The sequence below is a fragment of the Leuciscus leuciscus genome (assembly GCF_965113295.1).
Source record: "Leuciscus leuciscus genome assembly, chromosome: 20".
Classification (NCBI taxonomy): domain Eukaryota; kingdom Metazoa; phylum Chordata; class Actinopteri; order Cypriniformes; family Leuciscidae; genus Leuciscus; species Leuciscus leuciscus.
Window position 1 is genome coordinate 27456247 of NC_138744.1, and position 19981 is coordinate 27476227.

The window sequence follows — 19981 nt, forward strand, 5'->3', positions numbered from 1 at the left end:
GCATCTGCAAGTATAATCAGTAGCCTAACTAACTCTATCAAATGTGTCACATTGCTGGTGGCTGTTGCAATGGCATGTTTATTAGCCTATATCCTAGTATCATGTATTATTTATAACAATAATGATTCCATATGCACGTTTACTTGAATGGATGTGTTCCTTATGCTGAAATGAGGTTCCTTATGATGTCTCAAATAGGCCTATTATAACACAATTTCATTATGTGAAAGCAGTGTGAGGCAGGTGCGGTGCACTATTTAGGCCTAGAAACCAATATAAAAACTGAAACATCCATTTAACCCTGTATGCATTTGACCGCAATTTAAGGCATGGTTTCATAATCCACACTGTTTAGAAACCATGAAAAAATATGCCGTGAACAAATAACTTTAAAACGGCCCATACAATAGTTTTGCTTTAAGAATAATAATTAAAATTTTAACGTCCAGTGACGTAAAAGAATGAGGTTGTTTTAATATTAGAACTACATTTAAATCCTATAAAAGACAACACCTTTCAAACGAGTTACTATTATTTCCGCACCGTTAAAGTTGCCTCTGATTGGTCAAATATGTCACGTGATATGAAAAACGACCCTGATCTCTTATAACAAGTCTTGTTAATAAATGTAACTAATTGAATTGAATATATTTTACGACGAATGAAGTGTTTACTCAATATTCTTCCGTCGAACACGTGCGGATGTAGGCATTTGATGTTTCAGCTTTTTTTATTTCATGAAAGTGAAAAAGGACTGATGCTGGTGAAGAAAGTCATATTGGTCTGGACTGGAGCAATGACGGGTCGGTGAGTAAATGATGACAGGATTTTCATCAGAAATTCTGGTCACACTTTATTAGGTGGCAATGGCATTGACTATGTAGCCTGCTAACATTAAATACTACCCACAAGACCATGTATTTACTGTGTTACTAACTACATGCATGGACAATTCCCACATTTATTGCTAATGAGTTTGATATTGTTTGATATTGCTTGTTTCCGCCACAGAATAATAATAAAAAATTTAATAAAATAAAATAAAGGTTATTATAATTTCGACTTTTTATGTCACAATTCTAACCTTTCCCCCCTTGCAATTTTATTTATACGTATGTCTATCTTTCAATTCTGACTTTATAATTCAGAATTGGAATGAGGAAAAAAGGTCAGAATTGTGGCATAATTGAGGAAAAAAGGTCACAATTGTGACGCAATTATCTTATTTATAAAATAAAATAATTTATTATTATTATTATTATTATTTATATTATGAGGGATTGTTGTGTTTAGGAGTAAAGGTATAGGGTTAGAGTTAGGTTTTGAGTTACAGTTTACATTGTAACAAGTTACAAAAAATGTTAATTATATGTAAGTCTTTTAAGTGTAATTACATACATATTTAATGATTATATTGTATTTTTACATTTACATTTATTCATTTAGCTGACGCTTTTTATCCAAAGCGACTTACAATTACTATATATGTCAGAGGTCGCACGCCTCTGGAGCAACTAGGGGTTAAGTGTCTTGCTCAGGGACACATTGGTGTCTCACAGTGGATTCAAACCCGGGTCTCTCACACCAAAGGCATGTGTCTTATCCATTGCGCCACACCACCCCGTGTACTAACTATGTATAACATAGTTATAGTTATAGTACAGTTAAATTTTGTTATTTAACTGTACTATATATATATACCCTAACCCTAACTTTATTACAACTTATAGTTGTAGTACAGTAGCCAAGGCTACATAAAGTGTGACCGGAATTCTAATTCATCTAATATGCTACATTACAACTAATATTTATTTTTAATGTCTGTGTTCTTTGCATATCTGTGACTGTAGGCTATACTTGAAAACCTTATAGGAACATATTTTGCATAATGTTGTCATTTATCAGGTTTCTACAAATGTTTCTTTTACCTTCAGTGACCTAATAAGTAGATTCTGAACTGCTCTTTGTCTGACTGGCTTGGAAAAGTCAATGAAACATGAAATAAGTAATAATGGCACATTTCAATTAGTTTAGCATACAGTTAGCACTATAATTTACTATTTGCATAGATACATAATAACCCAACCATGCAAGTGCAATGTAAACTCTCCCCAGGGACATTAGCGACAAACCATGAAAAAGCTTCAAAAAAGGTGCTGAAAAAAAGCATTCAAAACTGATGTAATATTTTTGAGTCATGAACAATGTGTTTAAACAAGTTGCAGTTATTAAATAACATTTCAAATTGTTTAAATACATTTTTTTTATATATATATGTCGGGCAACATGGAAAGTGTATCAACTTACCCATAATTGAAATTAGCTGTTTTTACCAGTATTTGTGAGAGATCAACCTTTTTGATCATTGTCCTCTAAATGATGCATTATCATGTGTACCAATTCATAATAAAAGAGCCATGTTTGCAGTTGTGCCACCCTGACTTATCTCAACAGATTTAAAACTACTTATATTTATAAAATTTGTTTATATGAAAGGTTTCAAACCCAAAATGATGCCATAGTATATATATATATATATATATATACATATATATATATATATATATATATATATATATATATATATATATATATATATATATATATTTTTTTTTTATTATTATTATTTTTATTAATAAGACACCATTTTAAATAGTTTTCTTAGTCTGTTAATTTGTCCAGACAGTTGCACCACCTGACATTTTGGGGGGTTAAAGATAACAACACATAAAGAAACATGTATTATTTAAATGTACTAAAAATGTATTCAAACAAAATAAGTTTTATAGAATAAAGTGATATATGTCATACATTTATCAAATATTTTCAAAAGGAAATAATGCACTTGGACACAAAAATATGCAGGTCATGTCATTGACCAGAGGAGGTTTTTTATTTATTTTTTACTCCAGTTGATTTGCTTCAGCTTCACCAAACACAAGACAAATGTCGTCCATATTGTACAAACACATTGTAAGAATCCAGACTGCAATATGCTTTTAATGCATCTAGGCGCACGGAGTCGGATAGTCGTCTGGATAAGATACTCCAGGTGAACGTTTAATGTTCTGTGTGAAAAGTTTGCGTCTCAGTGTCTTATGGGGCCCCATTATTCCACATAGTTTGTTTTCAGTTTTTGTAAATACCTTAACAGTTCCGTTTGCACTTGTTTCGACCATAGACAGTATATGGTTTCGACCATAGACGTCTCTATATCATATCTATGGTTTCGACCATTCGACAGATCTGTGATTTAAAAATGGCGCCACCGGAAATGCTCCAGATCCAGACATGCGCAGTAGCGTTCCAACGAGTTTGCTATTGTTTACGTCCTTGAAATAGTTGCGATTTCTGTTCGCAGAATTTTTATTTTTTACAGAAAAGCTGTATGAAATGCTATTTAACCTTCCTTAAGCAATACTCAGAATTAAACATATTTAGTGTACTTGTTAGACCCCATTTCAGCATGATTTGGAAGATTGAATGCTCCACCATGATGAAGGAATGTGAAAACCGTATGAAGTCTCTACACAAGCGCGAAAGTCACGGCCACATAGCGCCCTCTGTTGACGGTATTTTTCAGTGCAGCCCGTTACAATGTGACTCATTCAATGTTTCCGTGCACTTCCATGGTTTCAGGGCGGAGAGCGAGAAGCGCTGAGAGTCGCACTTCCACCAGCAGCCTTTACACACACTGATCAGTACTAACCTCACTCACTCACTCACACACACACACACATACACACACACGGGGCTGGACTCGCACTCAGCCGGGCTTCACCCGTCTTCGGATCCACAGCCGCCGGGACATTTAGGAGTTTTAAGTGGTTTTAATGTTCGCCTTAGAGAGCGGTAAGTCAAAGCTTTGTGTGATAGTGCGTTAGAATGCTAACACTGTTAGCCGGTTAGCATCTGTTTAAGACACAATAAACGTGCGTTAAACAACCTCCGTTAATGTGGATGTGATTTGACAGCTGCATGCATGCTCTATGGGGGCAAACGATGCTGGATCGGCCTGGTTCCAGTTTATCTGATAATCACGGGCTGTGGTAGAAGCGTGTAGCCAGTTAGCCATTATTTATATCCTCTTCCTCTCTATGGATGTATGGAGCTCATAAGGAGCTTATGGGCCAGATCAGGCCTGACATGCATGGGCATATCAGCTCTGCTTTCACATGATGTGTCCATGATCATTACCAGACATGGATGCTTTTCTCTCTTTGCACTTGTGGTTTTGGTAGTATTGATGGTAGAGAAGAATGTTTAATGATGATGGACTTTAACAAGTCTGTTTTTTTTAAAGGATAAGCTTGGTTAATTGCATCGTATCAAGAAGATGGATGTGGTTTTGCATGCCTCTGATGTGAGTGTTTGGTTTGATGCTCTCAGTATTAAAGGTTGTTTGTCCATTTTTTGCAAGTTTCATTTAGTCTAATTAGCTTTGTGAACATAAAACGCTTTAATTTGCTTGATTTCACAATGCTTTAAGCTTTAAAGTCTTCACTTGGAGTTTTAATTTTTCATCAGTCCTTTCATACTCAAGTGCTGAGGCATGTAAGAGTTCAGAAGATCAGGTTCAGCCTAGTGTACTCTGATCAATATGTCCCATGTCACACTGGAATGTGTAAGGTGTGGAACACGTTCCTTCAGCCTAATGTACTGTAATCATGTTGTGCAACCTGAAAGGTAAAACTGGGCTTGGAACTGCAGGCAATATGATTGTGTTGATTTGGCAGGGTTGTCTTATAATTTGTGGTTAGAATGTGATGTTAATATTAAATAAATAACCACTTATTGATGTAAAACTGAGCCTAAGAACAGCTCAACATGACTTGGACCATAACTCTATAAAGCCTACTGTATCATATTTGACATGGAAGGCCTCTAGATTATCAGCATGATCAGAACTGCTGAAAAACCTGTTTTACACAATCTACTACATGCCTTCTGCCGTCTGATTGATAGTTCTTTTTTTTAGTAATTAAAAAGCCTTTTCGTATAATTCTAAAGATTATTCAGGTTATGGTACACGCGTCTTTCTGCTGATTTTTAAAAAGTAAACATCAGAACATTTACTGAAGTAACCTAGATTTACTTAATTATACAAAAAAAATTAAATAATAATCTACATGTAATAATTGTACTAAGTATCAAATGTGGTACAACATGTTTTTGAGGAATGTTTATTTATATTTCTCAGGCATTATTGCATTGCATTATACACTACCTGTGCCCGGCCAAAAAAAGTTGCTGTTTGGATTTAAATAGGTAAATGCTTAAGGCCCGGTTTCGCAGACAGTGCTTAGATTAAGCCAGGATTAGGCCTTAGTTCAATTTGGGCATTTAAGTAGCTTTTAGCTAAGGATAAACAATCCTTAGAAAAAAACGTTACTGGTGTGTATCATGAGACAAAGCAATGGCAATGGTACTGACAAATTTTACGATATGTCGATGCAAGTTGCTTTCAGTTAAAACAGCTTAAACATGCATTGTAGTCTTGACTAGTCTTAAGCCTTGTCTGTGAAACCAGGGGTTAGAGTCTATGACTGGATCATTATTGCAGTGATTATTATGTGTCTAGCATGTGATATGTTTGGCAACTGTTCTTCTAACCCTAATTGATGGAGTGTGTAGCTTTTCATTTCTTAAACAACTAGCCTATGTAGGAAGACACATCATGGCCATATTCCAGAATGACAATGTCAAGATTCATCAGGCTCAAATTGTGAAAGAATGGTTGGGAGGGAGCATGAAGTGTCATTTTCACACATGAATTGGCACCTCTGAGTCCAGACCTTAAAGGGATAGTTCACTTTGAAATTAAATTTTTGGTATGTTTTAGCTTACCTCAAGGGCATCCAAGATGTAGGTGTCTTTTTTTCCGCAGTAGTTTCAATTTTGATATTTTTAGGTCAAACCGTTCTTGTCTGTCAGTCATATAATGCAGGTCTGTGGTCACCACCTGAAAGAGCATGCACAGAGTCCAAATTAAAACAATTCCCCATCGTCCAAATTAAACAATTCCCCATCGTAAGTACACATTGATGGCCTAAAACACGAAACGAGCGGTTTGTGTGAGAAAACGAACAGTATTTATATCGTTTTTACCTCTTGAACACAGCCACATCCAAGTGATCTGAGAGCGCGGGCGGGTATAGATATATACACTAGATGTCGCCTTGGCTACGGTTTCCAATGAACTGCAGTAGCCAAGGCAACATCTAGTGTATATATCTATACCCGCCCGCGCTCTCAGATCACTTGGATGTGGCTGTGTTCAAGAGGTAAAAACGATATAAATACTGTTCGTTTTCTCACACAAACCGCTCGTTTCGTGTTTTAGGCCATCAATGTGTACTTACGATGGGGAATTGTTTAATTTGGACGATGGGGAATTGTTTTAATTTGGACTCTGTGCATGCTCTTTGAGGTGGTGACCATAGACCTGCATTATATGACTGACAGACAAGAACGGTTTGACCTAAAAATATCAAAATTGAAACTACTGCGGAAAAAAAGACACCTACATCTTGGATGCCCTTGAGGTAAGCTAAAACATACCAAAATTTAATTTCAAAGTGAACTATCCCTTTAAATTCATTGAAAGTCGTTGGGATGTGCTGGAGGAGACTTTACAGAGTGCTGGACTCTTGCATTGTCAATACAAATCCAAAAATTACCAAAGTACCAAAAATGTATGCACCTCTTGATGGAAATAAATGTTGTGATGTTATTTCCATCAAGAGGTGCATAGCCTATATTTGATCATAAATCTTAGCATTTAATTAATATACATTTAATTGATATGTTTAATTAATATAAGCATTCATTAATATATGCAGTCTGGTATACTGTTTGTGTAGTCTGCTATAAAAATTGCATATTTTTGTCTCTGAATACAATTGAGCTGTTTTTTCTCTCAACTACGATCTCCATATTCTCAATATATCATACTAAATGGGCCATAAAACTAAAAGCCTGATGTATCAAATAGGAAACATAGATTTTATTAAAATGTTTAATAAACTTTGGTAAAAAAAAAGACTTCATATGTCAGGCTTTACAGGGTTAACTCTGATCTCACCTGTGTAATTAGAGAGAATGTGCAATATTACACAACAGTTACAGTGCATTCCTGGCCATGAACAGTCATTGACTGACAGATTGTTGGCTGATACGCTTGTGTTTTAAGAATTCTCTAAAAAAAGGTGGAGCTGTGGATGTGTTATTGTGAAAGGGCTGTAAATGTATTCTGATTTTAGTGTTTCACATTGGAACATTCAAGGGGTTGACCATTCAGCTGGGGTCATTTGAATCCATTACGACTGCATGGTAATTGGTTGGCGGCCAGCAGCATTAGGCATTACAGCGGGATATGATTTATTTAAGCTTTTCTGTAGGCTGTTCAATAGGCAAGCTGAAATCTGAAATGCTATTTGTGGTAATCTTCCATTTTTGTTGTGTACAAAATGGTCTGGAGCATCTGGGCCGCCTTGTTTGGAAGAAGACCAGATTTTATAAATGCATACTAATATTATCCTCAGAAATTTTAACCAATTCAATGTGGGCTTTGGTGTCGATATCAGTAATAATCAACTGTTTATGATGACAACATAATCACTAGTGAAGGGGGCCAAACAATCCAAATCCTTGAACAAGTGCTCCTCTTAAACCACAACAAGCTCTGTTTTATGAAAAGAGAAGGACATTTCTTTCGGTTGAACAAAAGATGGTGTAGTGGCCTGTAGTGTTCATTGTTAATGATCCAAGCTATTATTTGTCTACTATGAAAGCACTATGTAAAATTAATGGATTTTGCTGACTAATTTATGTTGTTTGCTATTAAGGCAAACATGCTGCTGCTTCTCATATTTAGGGTTAGGGGTCTGAATGAAATTTTAACTTTAGGAATTATAGGTATAGTTTTGTATTACTTTTCCCAATTGAACTGCGGTTTGACAGTTTAATAGGTCTTGAAGAAAAACAAAAACACTGAATTAATTGTAAAATTATTTAGTTTTAGTGAGTGATTTTTTTTTTAATTAACATGAATGAAACGGGCTGCAACAGTTTATTAGGCTATTGTCCTTTTAAGAATGAGTGCACAGAACTAATATACTGTTACACATCTGATTTTCCCTAACTGTTGACATTCACAAGTGTGCATTTGGACATAATTGTGTGTGTATTTGACCATTTAAGCGCAATAAGCTGTTAAATAGAACTGAATTCGGGATCGTATGCATCTGTGCTTGCGCTTCGGCTGTGTCCGTCAGCACGAGCACCGCATTGAGTCCTCCTTCGTGGCTTATTATGGTTAAGAACACTCTTAACGTGTCAGTAACTTTAAGTGGTAGGCTACTGCAAAGTTAAAGTGTAATCGATTTTTTTAATTTGTGCATCGATAGAAGTAGAAGGTAGAATCGCAATTCATATGTGAATCAATTGTTCCCCCCACCTCTATTAATTAGTGCTTGTATTGCGCATAATTCTACTAATTCCCGCAGGTTTCGGGCTCACAACAAAAGCACGCCGACTGCTTTATATATATATATATATATATATATATATATATATATATATATATATATTAGTATACTGTGCGCACATAAATCCGCCTCTCAAAATAAGTGGCTTACTGCTCTTAAATGGTCAAATACACACACAATTATGTCAAAATGCCTGTCTTGGCGAGTATTCAGTCAGTTTTGGAGCGTAAATAGTTGAGAAAGAAAATAAGTTTTATTCTTCTCAAATTCCGTTTTATTTTTTACCAAATTCTGTGTTTTCTGTTTTAGATTTTCTGGATTCCATTTTAATGGTTAAAAAAAAACAAAAAAAAACATGTCTAATAAAAAAATTAAAAAAAAATTCCCATAAATTTTGTCTTATATTAAAACATTTCTGGCAATCAAATGTAGGCATAAAACATTAATTTAATTTATCTTTTATTTATATGAAATCTAACAAACTTTTGTCAGACAAAGTGCTGCACAACAGAGCTTTACTCTTAAAATTAAAACATGGAAGACAATTTTTGATTATCCCTTAAATAAAGTTTTAATAATAATTTATTATTATTAGTGTTAGTGTTAGTATCATTATTACATCGAGACGTAGCTAAATTCTGCTGTACAACTGTAATATAACCTATTTCTGTCACAATTTCAAGCTAAACCGAACTTTTATTTTGACGGATTGCCGTGAAGACCTTTAAGTTTGTGTGTTTATGATATATGACGATAGTTTTGTCAAATGAACCGGTAAAATGCTTAAAGGGATGGTTCGGAGTAAAATAAACCTAGGATCCTTTTTGCACCATGACATTGAGCCAAACACCCCCCCAGAAGCCTTTTTTTCCCTTGGTTGAACATTTTTAAAGTAAGAGCTTATTTCGAGATATCAGCCGAATGGCTTAGTGCAGGCGCTAATGGCTCCGAATTTGTATCTCGTAAAGTCCTGACAGAAAGCGATGCATAAGGATGTAATGTAACGACAAATTATATATTTTTCCGAAGTGTTAATAACTTGGTGTTAACTAATAATTGTTATAAACTGGTACTACCAACAAAATATTAGTGTATTCCTGGAACTGGGTGTCGTTACACTACATCCTTATGCATCGCTTTCTGTCAGGACTTTTACGTGCTTTTCTCAACTCAGTGAAGTGACGTCGGTATCCGGGTTAGCAGTAGCATGAGCCGTCAGGCAAGTGTTATTTAAATAAACTCCTGATGTACTTAAAGGGTTAGTTCACCCAAAAATGAAAATTCTGTCAGTAATTACTCACCCTCATGTTGTTACTCACCCTCAACCCCGTAAGACCTTCGTTCATCTTCGGAACACAAATTAAGACATTTTTGATTAAATCTGAGAGCTATCTCACTCCTCCATAGGCTTCTAAGGGACTGAAACTTGCTGGCCCAGAAAAGTTATTAAAGAGATCGTTAATATAGTCAGAGTGACTACAGTGGCTGAATCTTAAGTTTATAAAGCGACGAGAATACTTTTTGTGCGCAAAAACACACAAAAATAACGACTTTATTCCACTATTCATTTCCTTCTCTCTGGGCCTCGAGTTAGTTCACGTAGTGTTTTAAGAACCTATTTGTACTACTGTAGAAGTTTGGTACCATTCTGGGCATTATTAGTGGGGTAATTTAGAGATACAAATTTGGAGCCATTAGCGCCTGCACTAAGCCATTCGGCTGATTTCTCGAAATAAGTTCTAACGTAAAAAAATTTCAACCAAGGGAAAAAAGGCCTCTGGGGCGGTGTTTGGCTCGAGGTAATGGTGCAAAGGACCCTAGGTTGATTTTACTCCGAACCATCCCTTTAAGTAGCCTATCTCTCAGAGCGGCTCTGGTGATGAAGTTTATGCATTCATGTTGTGGCGGAGGCTGAAAACAGTGTTAAATTCTGCATTATACAGTAAATTCATACAGTTTTTATGACTGGATTCCGTCCGTGTTTTCCGCATCGCGGAAATCATAGGGCCCTATCTGACTAACTTTCAATTTGTTTATTTGTTCTTATTTTATTACTGACTTTTTTACTTGTCTTTCTTTTTCCGTGAATTTAGTTCAAATATTTAAATAAAGCCTCCCTTTGCTGTGTAAGATATTGTAACAAAATTACCCAAATTATCAAACAATCCTAATATAATATCTGTTTGGCAGTATATATGGCAGTTTTCCCTGTGGTATCAAAAATGTTTTCGAATATGTTTTAGCACCCCCATTGATTTTACACTTCATCTCTTCCTGATGAGTGATATGATATATGGAGATAAGGAGAAGATCTAGGATGCTGTGAACATGTGAAAGTCATGGCCACTCTCATGGCAGTCATCTCCAGCACTGGCCTGAGGTTAATGCTACTGGAATTAAATCAGCCCTTTTAGGAGGCAGCCTCTCTTCTGGAGCACCAGCTTACTTGCCAGCCGTGTGCCTTTTATTTTTTCACTAACAAGAGGAAATCAATACAAATCCATGATGGTCCATGTTGAAGGCCTGTGGCAGTGGGACCACTATGTAGCTTGGCATGATGGGAATGGATTACTCAGATTTTCAGTCAAATCTGCTGTTGGACTATATAAACAGGTGCATTATTATTTGAAGCTAGAATAAAGAGTTAAAATCGACTCTTAAACTTAATAGTTAGGCCTAATTTTTTTTTATTAGTGGCTCTTTGAAATCCTTATTCTGATTTGACAAACTGTATATTTGACCCTTCTACACGTTAACAAGCATAACTGGTAGACTGTATGTTACTTACATAACATGTAATAAAAAAAAAAAAAACTTTTAATGTTGTATATTTCATTATTAATATTTTTTCTTTTTAATATGTTTTAATGTTGCTGTGCATTTCATTCTGGACTTTTTCTTTATTTTTCTTTAACTTAAGTTTTTTGCCCTCCCTTGTAAAGCGCCTTGAACAGCTACCTCTAACCTTCGACATATTAAGGCCTATATAAAATGAAAGATATTTTTAACGTTGTCTTTTTAAATCCTGTTTAATTTGAGTTTTTTTTATTTTTTATCTATATTCACCACAATATTAACAGATTGAAAAACAGTGGTAAAACCTTCACAAATTTGGCTGAAATTGGTTAATGTAATAGCTCTCGGAAAACCATTGGGCCGCATACAGCTTAAAGGTCTTCAGTGTGACATCAACATGCAAGATTACAAACATTATAAAATTATAATTGTGGCTGTTATCAATTTATGACTGTTTGCGTTCTAATGACTAATTTTTGTACTGGTATATCTCTGATTAACAGGAACCTGCCATCATGGTATTGCCGTTACCAGCCAATGTGCTAAAGTGAGCTGGATTTTCCCTCCGGTTTAAACCCCACCCCTCCCCCAGGGGCCACACCCCCTCCATCCCACCGGAGGACCAGCAATCATGGCGGGAATCAAGCGCGGATACGACGGAAAGATCGCTGGACTGTATGACCTGGACAAGACGCTCGGCCGTGGCCATTTCGCCGTGGTCAAACTCGCGCGTCACGTCTTCACCGGCGAAAAAGTGGCAGTCAAGGTAATCGACAAGACCAAGCTTGACACGGTCGCAACTGGTCACCTCTTCCAGGAAGTCCGCTGTATGAAACTGGTCCAGCACCCCAACATCGTTCGGCTCTATGAGGTCATCGACACGCAGACCAAGCTCTACCTGATCTTGGAGCTCGGCGATGGCGGTGACATGTTTGATTACATCATGAAGCACGAGGAGGGATTGAGCGAGGAGCTGGCAAAGAAATATTTCGCCCAGATAGTGCACGCCATCTCGTACTGTCACCGGTTGCATGTGGTTCACCGCGACCTGAAGCCGGAGAACGTGGTGTTCTTTGAGAAACAGGGAGTGGTCAAGCTCACCGACTTTGGCTTCAGCAATAAGTTTCAGCCGGGAAAGAAGCTGACCACCAGCTGTGGCTCGCTGGCTTATTCTGCCCCTGAGATCCTGCTGGGAGATGAGTATGATGCACCTGCTGTGGGTAAGTGCCTGTGCATCTCAGCTCAGTAATTCACACTCCGACGTACAAAACAAAGAGTCAGTTTGCCATGGGCGTTTATTCAAGCACTGTTTATTTCCTCATTATTATTTTTGTGTCTCTAAAAACTGTTTTAGCATTACAGTGATTTTTATCATGTGTAAAGATGTTGTTTGGCACAACGTTTTTGGATGGTTGAGAAAACTTTCTTTACCCCCATAATAAAATTAAAGGATTAGTTCACTTCAAAATAGAAATTTCCTGATAATTTACTCACCCCCACGTCATCCAAGATGTTCATGTGTTTCTTTCTTCAGTCGAAAAGAAATTACGTTTTTTTAGGAAAACAGTCCAGGAGTTTTCTCCATATAGTGGACTTCAACGGTTATCAACGGGTTGAAGGTCCAAATAGCCATTTCAATGCAGCTTGAAAGGGCTCTACACGATCCCAGCCGAGGAATAAGGGTCTTATCTAGTCAAATGATCTGTCATCAAAAAAACACAAAAAAACCCATACTTTTTAACCACAAATGCTTGTCTTGCACTAGTTGTTATGCGCCACACATTACTTAATCACTTTGAAAGGTCACGCGTGACATAGGCGGAAGTACCGACCCAGTGTTTACGAAGCGATCGTGCAAAGACTAAGTCAAACACCCTTCACAAAAAAAAAAAAAAAAAAGGTAACATAACGATGTCGGGCGATTTTGAATCTACTGTACATTTTCCGCCTACGTCACGCTTGACTTTTCCATCGTGATTACGTAATGCGAGAAATCGTGGACGTGCAAGACGAGCATTTGTGGTTAAAAAGCATATATATATGTATTTAGAAAATGACAGTTCGTTTTGTTAGATAAGACCCCTATTTCTCGGCTGGGATCATGTAGAGCCCTTTGAAGCTTCATTGAAACGACAATTTGGACCTTCAACCCGTTGGTTCCCGTTAAAGTCCACTATATGGAGAAAAATCCTGCAATGTTTTTTATGAAAAATCTTTATTTCAACTGAAGAAAGAAAGACATGAACATCTTGGATGACTTGGGGGTGAGTAAATTATCAGGACATTTTAATTCTGAAGTGAACTAATCCTTTAATTGTAATCAGGCCCATCATTAACTAAAAATAAACCATTAAAAACATTTTCAGGAAAATAAACAGTAACTGAAAAAATAAATGTATAAAAACAAAACTTATTTTAATTCAAGTTGAAGTATGTGAAAATGTGTGAAAATGAGGTTGTCAGAACAGACACAAAGTCTGACTTGACTTTTACCCAAGATCTCACTGGTGTCACATGGTCTAATCTCTTGTGAAAAAGCAAAGGCTGTCACATGATTTTCATTAAGCGCCACCTACTGTCAGAGAGTAAATTTGCTTTTCCAATCAGGCTGTATGTGAAAGTCAGACCAAAATGTCATGCCAAACATTCGTGTTGGTGTGAACAGGCTTGTACAATTAGCAGAGCTGATTTTCCAGCAATGGTTCCTGTTTACAGACCTCTAAACAAACAAATGGCATCTAAATATTTCTAACATGCATACATTTGCCATATGATAAACTATCCCAGTGTGAGCAGGACTGAGCAGCATCATATTCTATTGATTTTATTATCTGTCGCTGTAAGGCATGTCCATACTGCTGTCAAAAACACGGCTTAACCTCTTTATCAGAGAACATGTCAGAACAACCCCCCTTAACCCCAGATACTGCAAAGTGGTTCTTCTCATCAGTTTATGAAGAGAGAATTTCATTTGAGCTTCAAGTTCTGGATTATTAGGCCATGGATTCCTGAAGTGCGTTGGTGGAATCATTTCATCATTGTTGTGTTTGCTCTTTGAGATAGTGAACACTATGCAGGTTGATTCAGGTTGAGACGTAACCTTTCCAAGAGTAAGAGGTGGTAGAGGCGTTAGACATGTCATGACATGCAAAGCTCCAATCTATCCACTGGCCAGGACAGTCAGGCAAAGGCGAGTACTCAAAACAAGCACTTTTTGCACTTGATATGAAATATTCAAATCAGATAATGCCTTATTTAATGAATTACTGCAGCCACGATCTTTAGAAACTGTATGCAACAATTTTTTTTTAACAAAATAAAATACTACAAGTTAAAAAACAGCACTGATATGATCAGTACCTTGTCCGTTTTTGGCAACTATAGAGATTTTTTTCTTTTTATATATATATATATATATATATATATATATTTAATTGCATGTTCATTTGTTTTAAAATTTAAGGTGTCCCTGTTACAGTGTAAAATTATACATTTAAGTACTGAGTAATATTAACTATATGAACTTACTATAGGGTTAGGATTAGGGTGTGGTTTTAGGGTTACTTGCTTGTAATTACGCATAATTTATAGTTATTATTATAGTAACTATATGCAACGTGTAACAAGGACACTGTAAAATAAAGTGTTACAGTATTTCACCTGTAGCATTTGAATAGTTTTGAATGTTTTATTTTTAATTTATTTGGACAAAATGCCAAATTGTAGGCCATTTAAAGAAATGTATATGTTATCTTCATGTATATCATAACATTAAAAAAAATAGTATCGACTTGACTGTATAGACCACAATTGTAATATCTCTAATAATAAACGTAATATTCATAGAAGAGGTGTGGTTGTGCTGAAGAGCTTTAATCTAAACATGCATTGTTATTCCAGAGCAGATAGCTCTTGGTTAAGCTTTGTACACATTTGTACAGTAACTGTCACAACACTGCAGTCATAGTGACATGGTCTTGTGTTAATTGTATTTCCAGCCCTTATACAGGCACCAGGCAGGTGGTGGGACAGTTAATCTGCTCATTGTTTGAACCGAGCTTCCCTGCCGGAGCCCTGGTTAAACACTTGTTATTGACACTGTCAGTGTGATCAAACAGACATTGTGCTCTGATGCCGGCGGGCTCCCTGCTGAGGTGATTTCTGGTTTCGCTTCCTAATCGATAATAATTTGTCCAGTGTTTGGCTGGGAAACCTGCTAAATACCTCATTGTGCGACTGGAAAGATGCATCTCTGTGAAACAGAGACGTATTTGGACCCTAACTGACAGGCCCTGTGAGCACTAAATATTTGTGTTAATATCTTGTGCAGTTCATACTACGGCCACGTGTACACAGCAACAGAATACTGTTGTCAGTCCTGTATTTGAGTCCTTAATACGGTTACATTCATACACAGTTCGGTTATTTGCAGCAGTGACAACTGCATTCACACCAAATAAATAACCGATGACAAAAACATCAATCGTAGCAGCTCTGTCTGTAATCTTGTGATATAACTTCAGTGGTTCATGGGTATTTATTTATTGGAATACCTTTTACATTTCTCCAATCTCTCTCTCTCTCTCTCTCACCATTCTCTAATGAGTGTGATCCTGACGCATCCCTAATTGATTTTTTTTATTACATTTTTACCTTAGCATTGATGCTTTCTAGCCATCTACTGTAATAAAATGAATAAACTATAGAGAAGAACCGGCTTGTGAAAGCGACCGCCATTTGAAACGATGGCAACTCTAAAAAGGAATTTGACTTTTCACTTCAGTGAATTGATTGATTGCGTGACGCCTATCTGATTAAAAAGACTATTAAAAATGTTGAATCATGCCATGACATGTTTGTTGATGTTGGTTTCCTTCACTTCTCAATTCTTTACTTCGAGTCAAGCCAAAGATAACTTAGTCTTTTGTCTGGGAAACTTTGCATAGCAGGATTTGAAAACAAATTAACTCCAGGTCTCCCACGGTCATGGAAAACCTGTAAAACATTGTGATTTCCAGCTATGGAAATTACATTTATTTAATTTTTCCAGCTCATTTTATTTTATTTTATATTTATTATAATAATTTTTTTTCATTCTTGACCTGATCTTGATGCTTGATCTGCAATGATCTGACTTTATTTTAAGTCTAATTTGGTTAACGCTAAGAACAGTGTAATATTTGTCTAGCACTGTCTGTTTATCTAGTTTTTAATTTAGCAGCCTCAGGCAAAGACTATGGGCCTGTTTACTCCTGGTCACTTCATGCGTTTTCTCTGATCCAATAGCTATCCAATCGTGAAAAGACCAGGGGCCGGTTGCATAAACCTCTAAGACTAGTCTTACAAGTTTATTTTCTTTAAGACGTTTCATAGCTTTTTTAAATCAGTTACATAAAAACGTAGATAAGCCTACTTTGATACCGAAAACTAAGACTGACTGCCCCTGACTAACTGCTAGTAGGTCATACTAGAACTTTAGACACTGTCTTAACATTATGGCTATGTTTATGCAACCGGCCACAGGTATAAATGGCCTCTAAAACGCTTTCGAGAGAGATTTAAATCCGATCGCTCAAACCACTTCATAAGTTGGTCTGAGACACCCAGACGAAACTGGACATGTGTCAATGCATCTGGTTGTTGAAACCGCAAACTCCTCCCAAAATGTTAAAAAATAAACGTGTGAGAGCTTGTTATAGGCTATATGACATTTTATAGCCTTATATGACGGTGCTACTGCAATGCATCGCCACAGAAATATTGGCCCCTGTTGAGATCACAAAAGCATTTGTAACAAGCAGCACATGGAAAATTGAGTCCTTAGATGTTGTTAATTACAGTGAGGAAAATAAGTATTTGAACACCCTGCTATTTTGCAAGTTCTCCCACTTAGAAATCATGGAGGGGTCTGAAATTGTCATCGTAGGTGCATGTCCACTGTGAGAGACATAATCTAAAAATAAAAAATCCAGAAATCACAATGTATGATTTTTTTAACTATTTATTTATATGATACAGCTGCAAATAAGTATTTGAACACCTGAGAAAATCAATGTTAATATTTGGTACAGTAGCCTTTGTTTGCAATTACAGAGGTCAAATGTTTCCTGTAGTTTTTCACCAGGTTTGCACACACTGCAGGAGGGATTTTGGCCCACTCCTCCACACAGATCTTCTCCAGATCAGTCAGGTTTCTGGGCTGTCGCTGAGAAACACGGAGTTTGAGCTCCCTCCAAAGATTCTCTATTGAGTTTAGGTCTGGAGACTGGCTAGGCCACGCCAGAACCTTGATATGCTTCTTACAGAGCCACTCCTTGGTTATCCTGGCTGTGTGCTTCGGGTCATTGTCATGTTGGAAGACCCAGCCTCGACCCATCTTCAATGCTCTAACTGAGGGAAGGAGGTTGTTCCCCAAAATCTCGCAATGCATGGCCCCGGTCATCCTCTCCTTAACACAGTGCAGTCGCCCTGTCCCATGTACAGAAAAACACCCCCAAAGCATGATGCTACCACCCCCATGCTTCACAGTAGGGATGGTGTTCTTGGGATGGTACTCATCATTCTTCTTCCTCCAAACACGGATAGTGGAATTATGACCAAAAAGTTCTATTTTGGTCTCATCTGACCACATGACTTTCTCCCATGACTCCTCTGGATCATCCAAATGGTCATTGGCAAACTTAAGACGGGCCTTGACATGTGCTGGTTTAAGCAGGGGAACCTTCCGTGCCATGCATGATTTCAAACCATGACGTCTTAGTGTATTACCAACAGTAACCTTGGAAACGGTGGTCCCAGCTCTTTTCAGGTCATTGACCAGCTCCTCCCGTGTAGTTCTGGGCTGATTTCTCACCTTTCTTAGGATCATTGAGACCCCACGAGGTGAGATTTTGCATGGAGCCCCAGTCCGAGGGAAATTGACAGTCATGTTTAGCTTCTTCCATTTTCTAATGATTGCTCCAACAGTGGACCTTTTTTCACCAAGCTGCTTGGCAATTTCCCCGTAGCCCTTTCCAGCCTTGTGGAGGTGTACAATTTTGTCTCTAGTGTCTTTGGACAGCTCTTTGGTCTTGGCCATGTTAGTAGTTGGATTCTTACTGATTGTATGGGGTGGACAGGTGTCTTTATGCAGCTAACGACCTCAAACAGGTGCATCTAATTTAGGATAATAAATGGAGTGGAGGTGGACATTTTAAAGGCAGACTAACAGGTCTTTGAGGGTCAGAATTCTAGCTGATAGACAGGTGTTCAAATACTTATTTGCAGCTGTATCATACAAATAAATAGTTAAAAAATCATATATTGTGATTTCTGGATTTTTTTTTTTTTTTTAGATTATGTCTCTCACAGTGGACATGCACCTACGATGACAATTTCAGACCCCTCCATGATTTCTAAGTGGGAGAACTTGCAAAATAGCAGGGTGTTCAAATACTTATTTTCCTCACTGTGAATAAATGTCTTCATCATGTTATGGCAAACTAGAAGCTTCTTTGCATCAACATTATGACCTCTTAATCTTAAATATTTATTATTTATAGCAAAGCTCAAATTTTCCATGTTTTTCTTAGGCTCTGGAGTGTTGACGTTTGTTCGATTTGTTGTAAGATAATCTAAACACCGGAAACAAGCTGAATTCCAGGACCATGAACTGATGTCTGTAAAATTCAATCTTGATTGTGGTTGGTTGGTTTATTGGCACTGTAACAGTAGAATTTTGTTTTGTTTTGAACGTAACATTCCTGCATTATTCTGCTTTCAAAATCTAAGATTTATCAAAAGGACTAAACGGACCGACTAGATATTAATGCGTACTGCAAATTCCTGCGAAGCATTTAAAAAATGGTGCATCAGTACAAATGTACTCCTCGTCCAGACAGATGATGCAAATGTCTCCATTTTGCACTAGGGCTGCAGCTATCGATTCTTTTTGTAATCGATTAATCTAGCACTTAATCGATCGATTAATCGAGTAATCGGATAAAAAAAAATTGTGTTTTTAAACAACCAAAACAAATAATGCATAACCAAAATGAGGTATTTATTCCAACTCCAACATTTGGCTCCAAAACTAAGCCTATTTATTGCAATCTTGACCCATTTAGTGTTTATAAGTGCCAGTGCCAACAATTATATAACAAGACAGTTAAGTCAACTTACTGTAAAACATGTATAACATGTAAAACTATCAATACCATTTGGCCTTAGTTTTGTCTTCTTAATACAACATTACAAAAAAAAGGATTGCACCTTCTGCAAATTACCCACTGGAGAACAACAATAAATGAAATGAATATAAAATATCAAGCCCAACAGGTACACAATGTATACAATTTATAAAAAAATAAAATAAGTGTAGCTTTGAAAAGGGGAATGTTTTATTCCAAATATGCATTTTGTTAAATAGAAAAAGAACAGCATTTTGTTTTTCACTTAGGCTAGTTTAAGTATATTATCACGTTTTGTAGCATTATATTTTTTTGTTAATTGAAAATGTTCTATGCTCAATTACTTTGGTTGCTGATTATATCTTCCCCAAAAGTACGAGTGGATTGGAGAGGCTGGGGAGTTTCATTTTTTGTTGTTGTCTGTAACTATGCAGACGTGACAGACTACAAACAAGGTCTCGCAAAGACTGCAATACAATATTTGTTCCTCCATCACGTCCCGGTGTATACAGTGAATGCATGCTGAAA

The 19981-nt window shown here is 36.8% G+C and overlaps 2 protein-coding genes across 2 annotated transcripts in view; both read left to right on the forward strand.

Annotated features, from left to right (window-relative positions):
• ddc (dopa decarboxylase) overlaps positions 1–19981 on the forward strand; it is a 229050-nt gene that overhangs the window by 194716 nt on the left and 14353 nt on the right. The gene's annotated exons all lie outside the window — the stretch shown is intronic.
• Positions 3656–19981, forward strand: part of snrka (SNF related kinase a) — a 55723-nt gene continuing 39397 nt past the window's right edge. The window contains exons 1-2 of the mRNA XM_082150295.1: positions 3656–3852; positions 11789–12505. Coding sequence (XP_082006421.1) covers positions 11917–12505 — 589 coding nt within the window. The 5' untranslated portion in view covers positions 3656–3852; positions 11789–11916. The remainder of the gene's footprint in view (positions 3853–11788; positions 12506–19981) is intronic.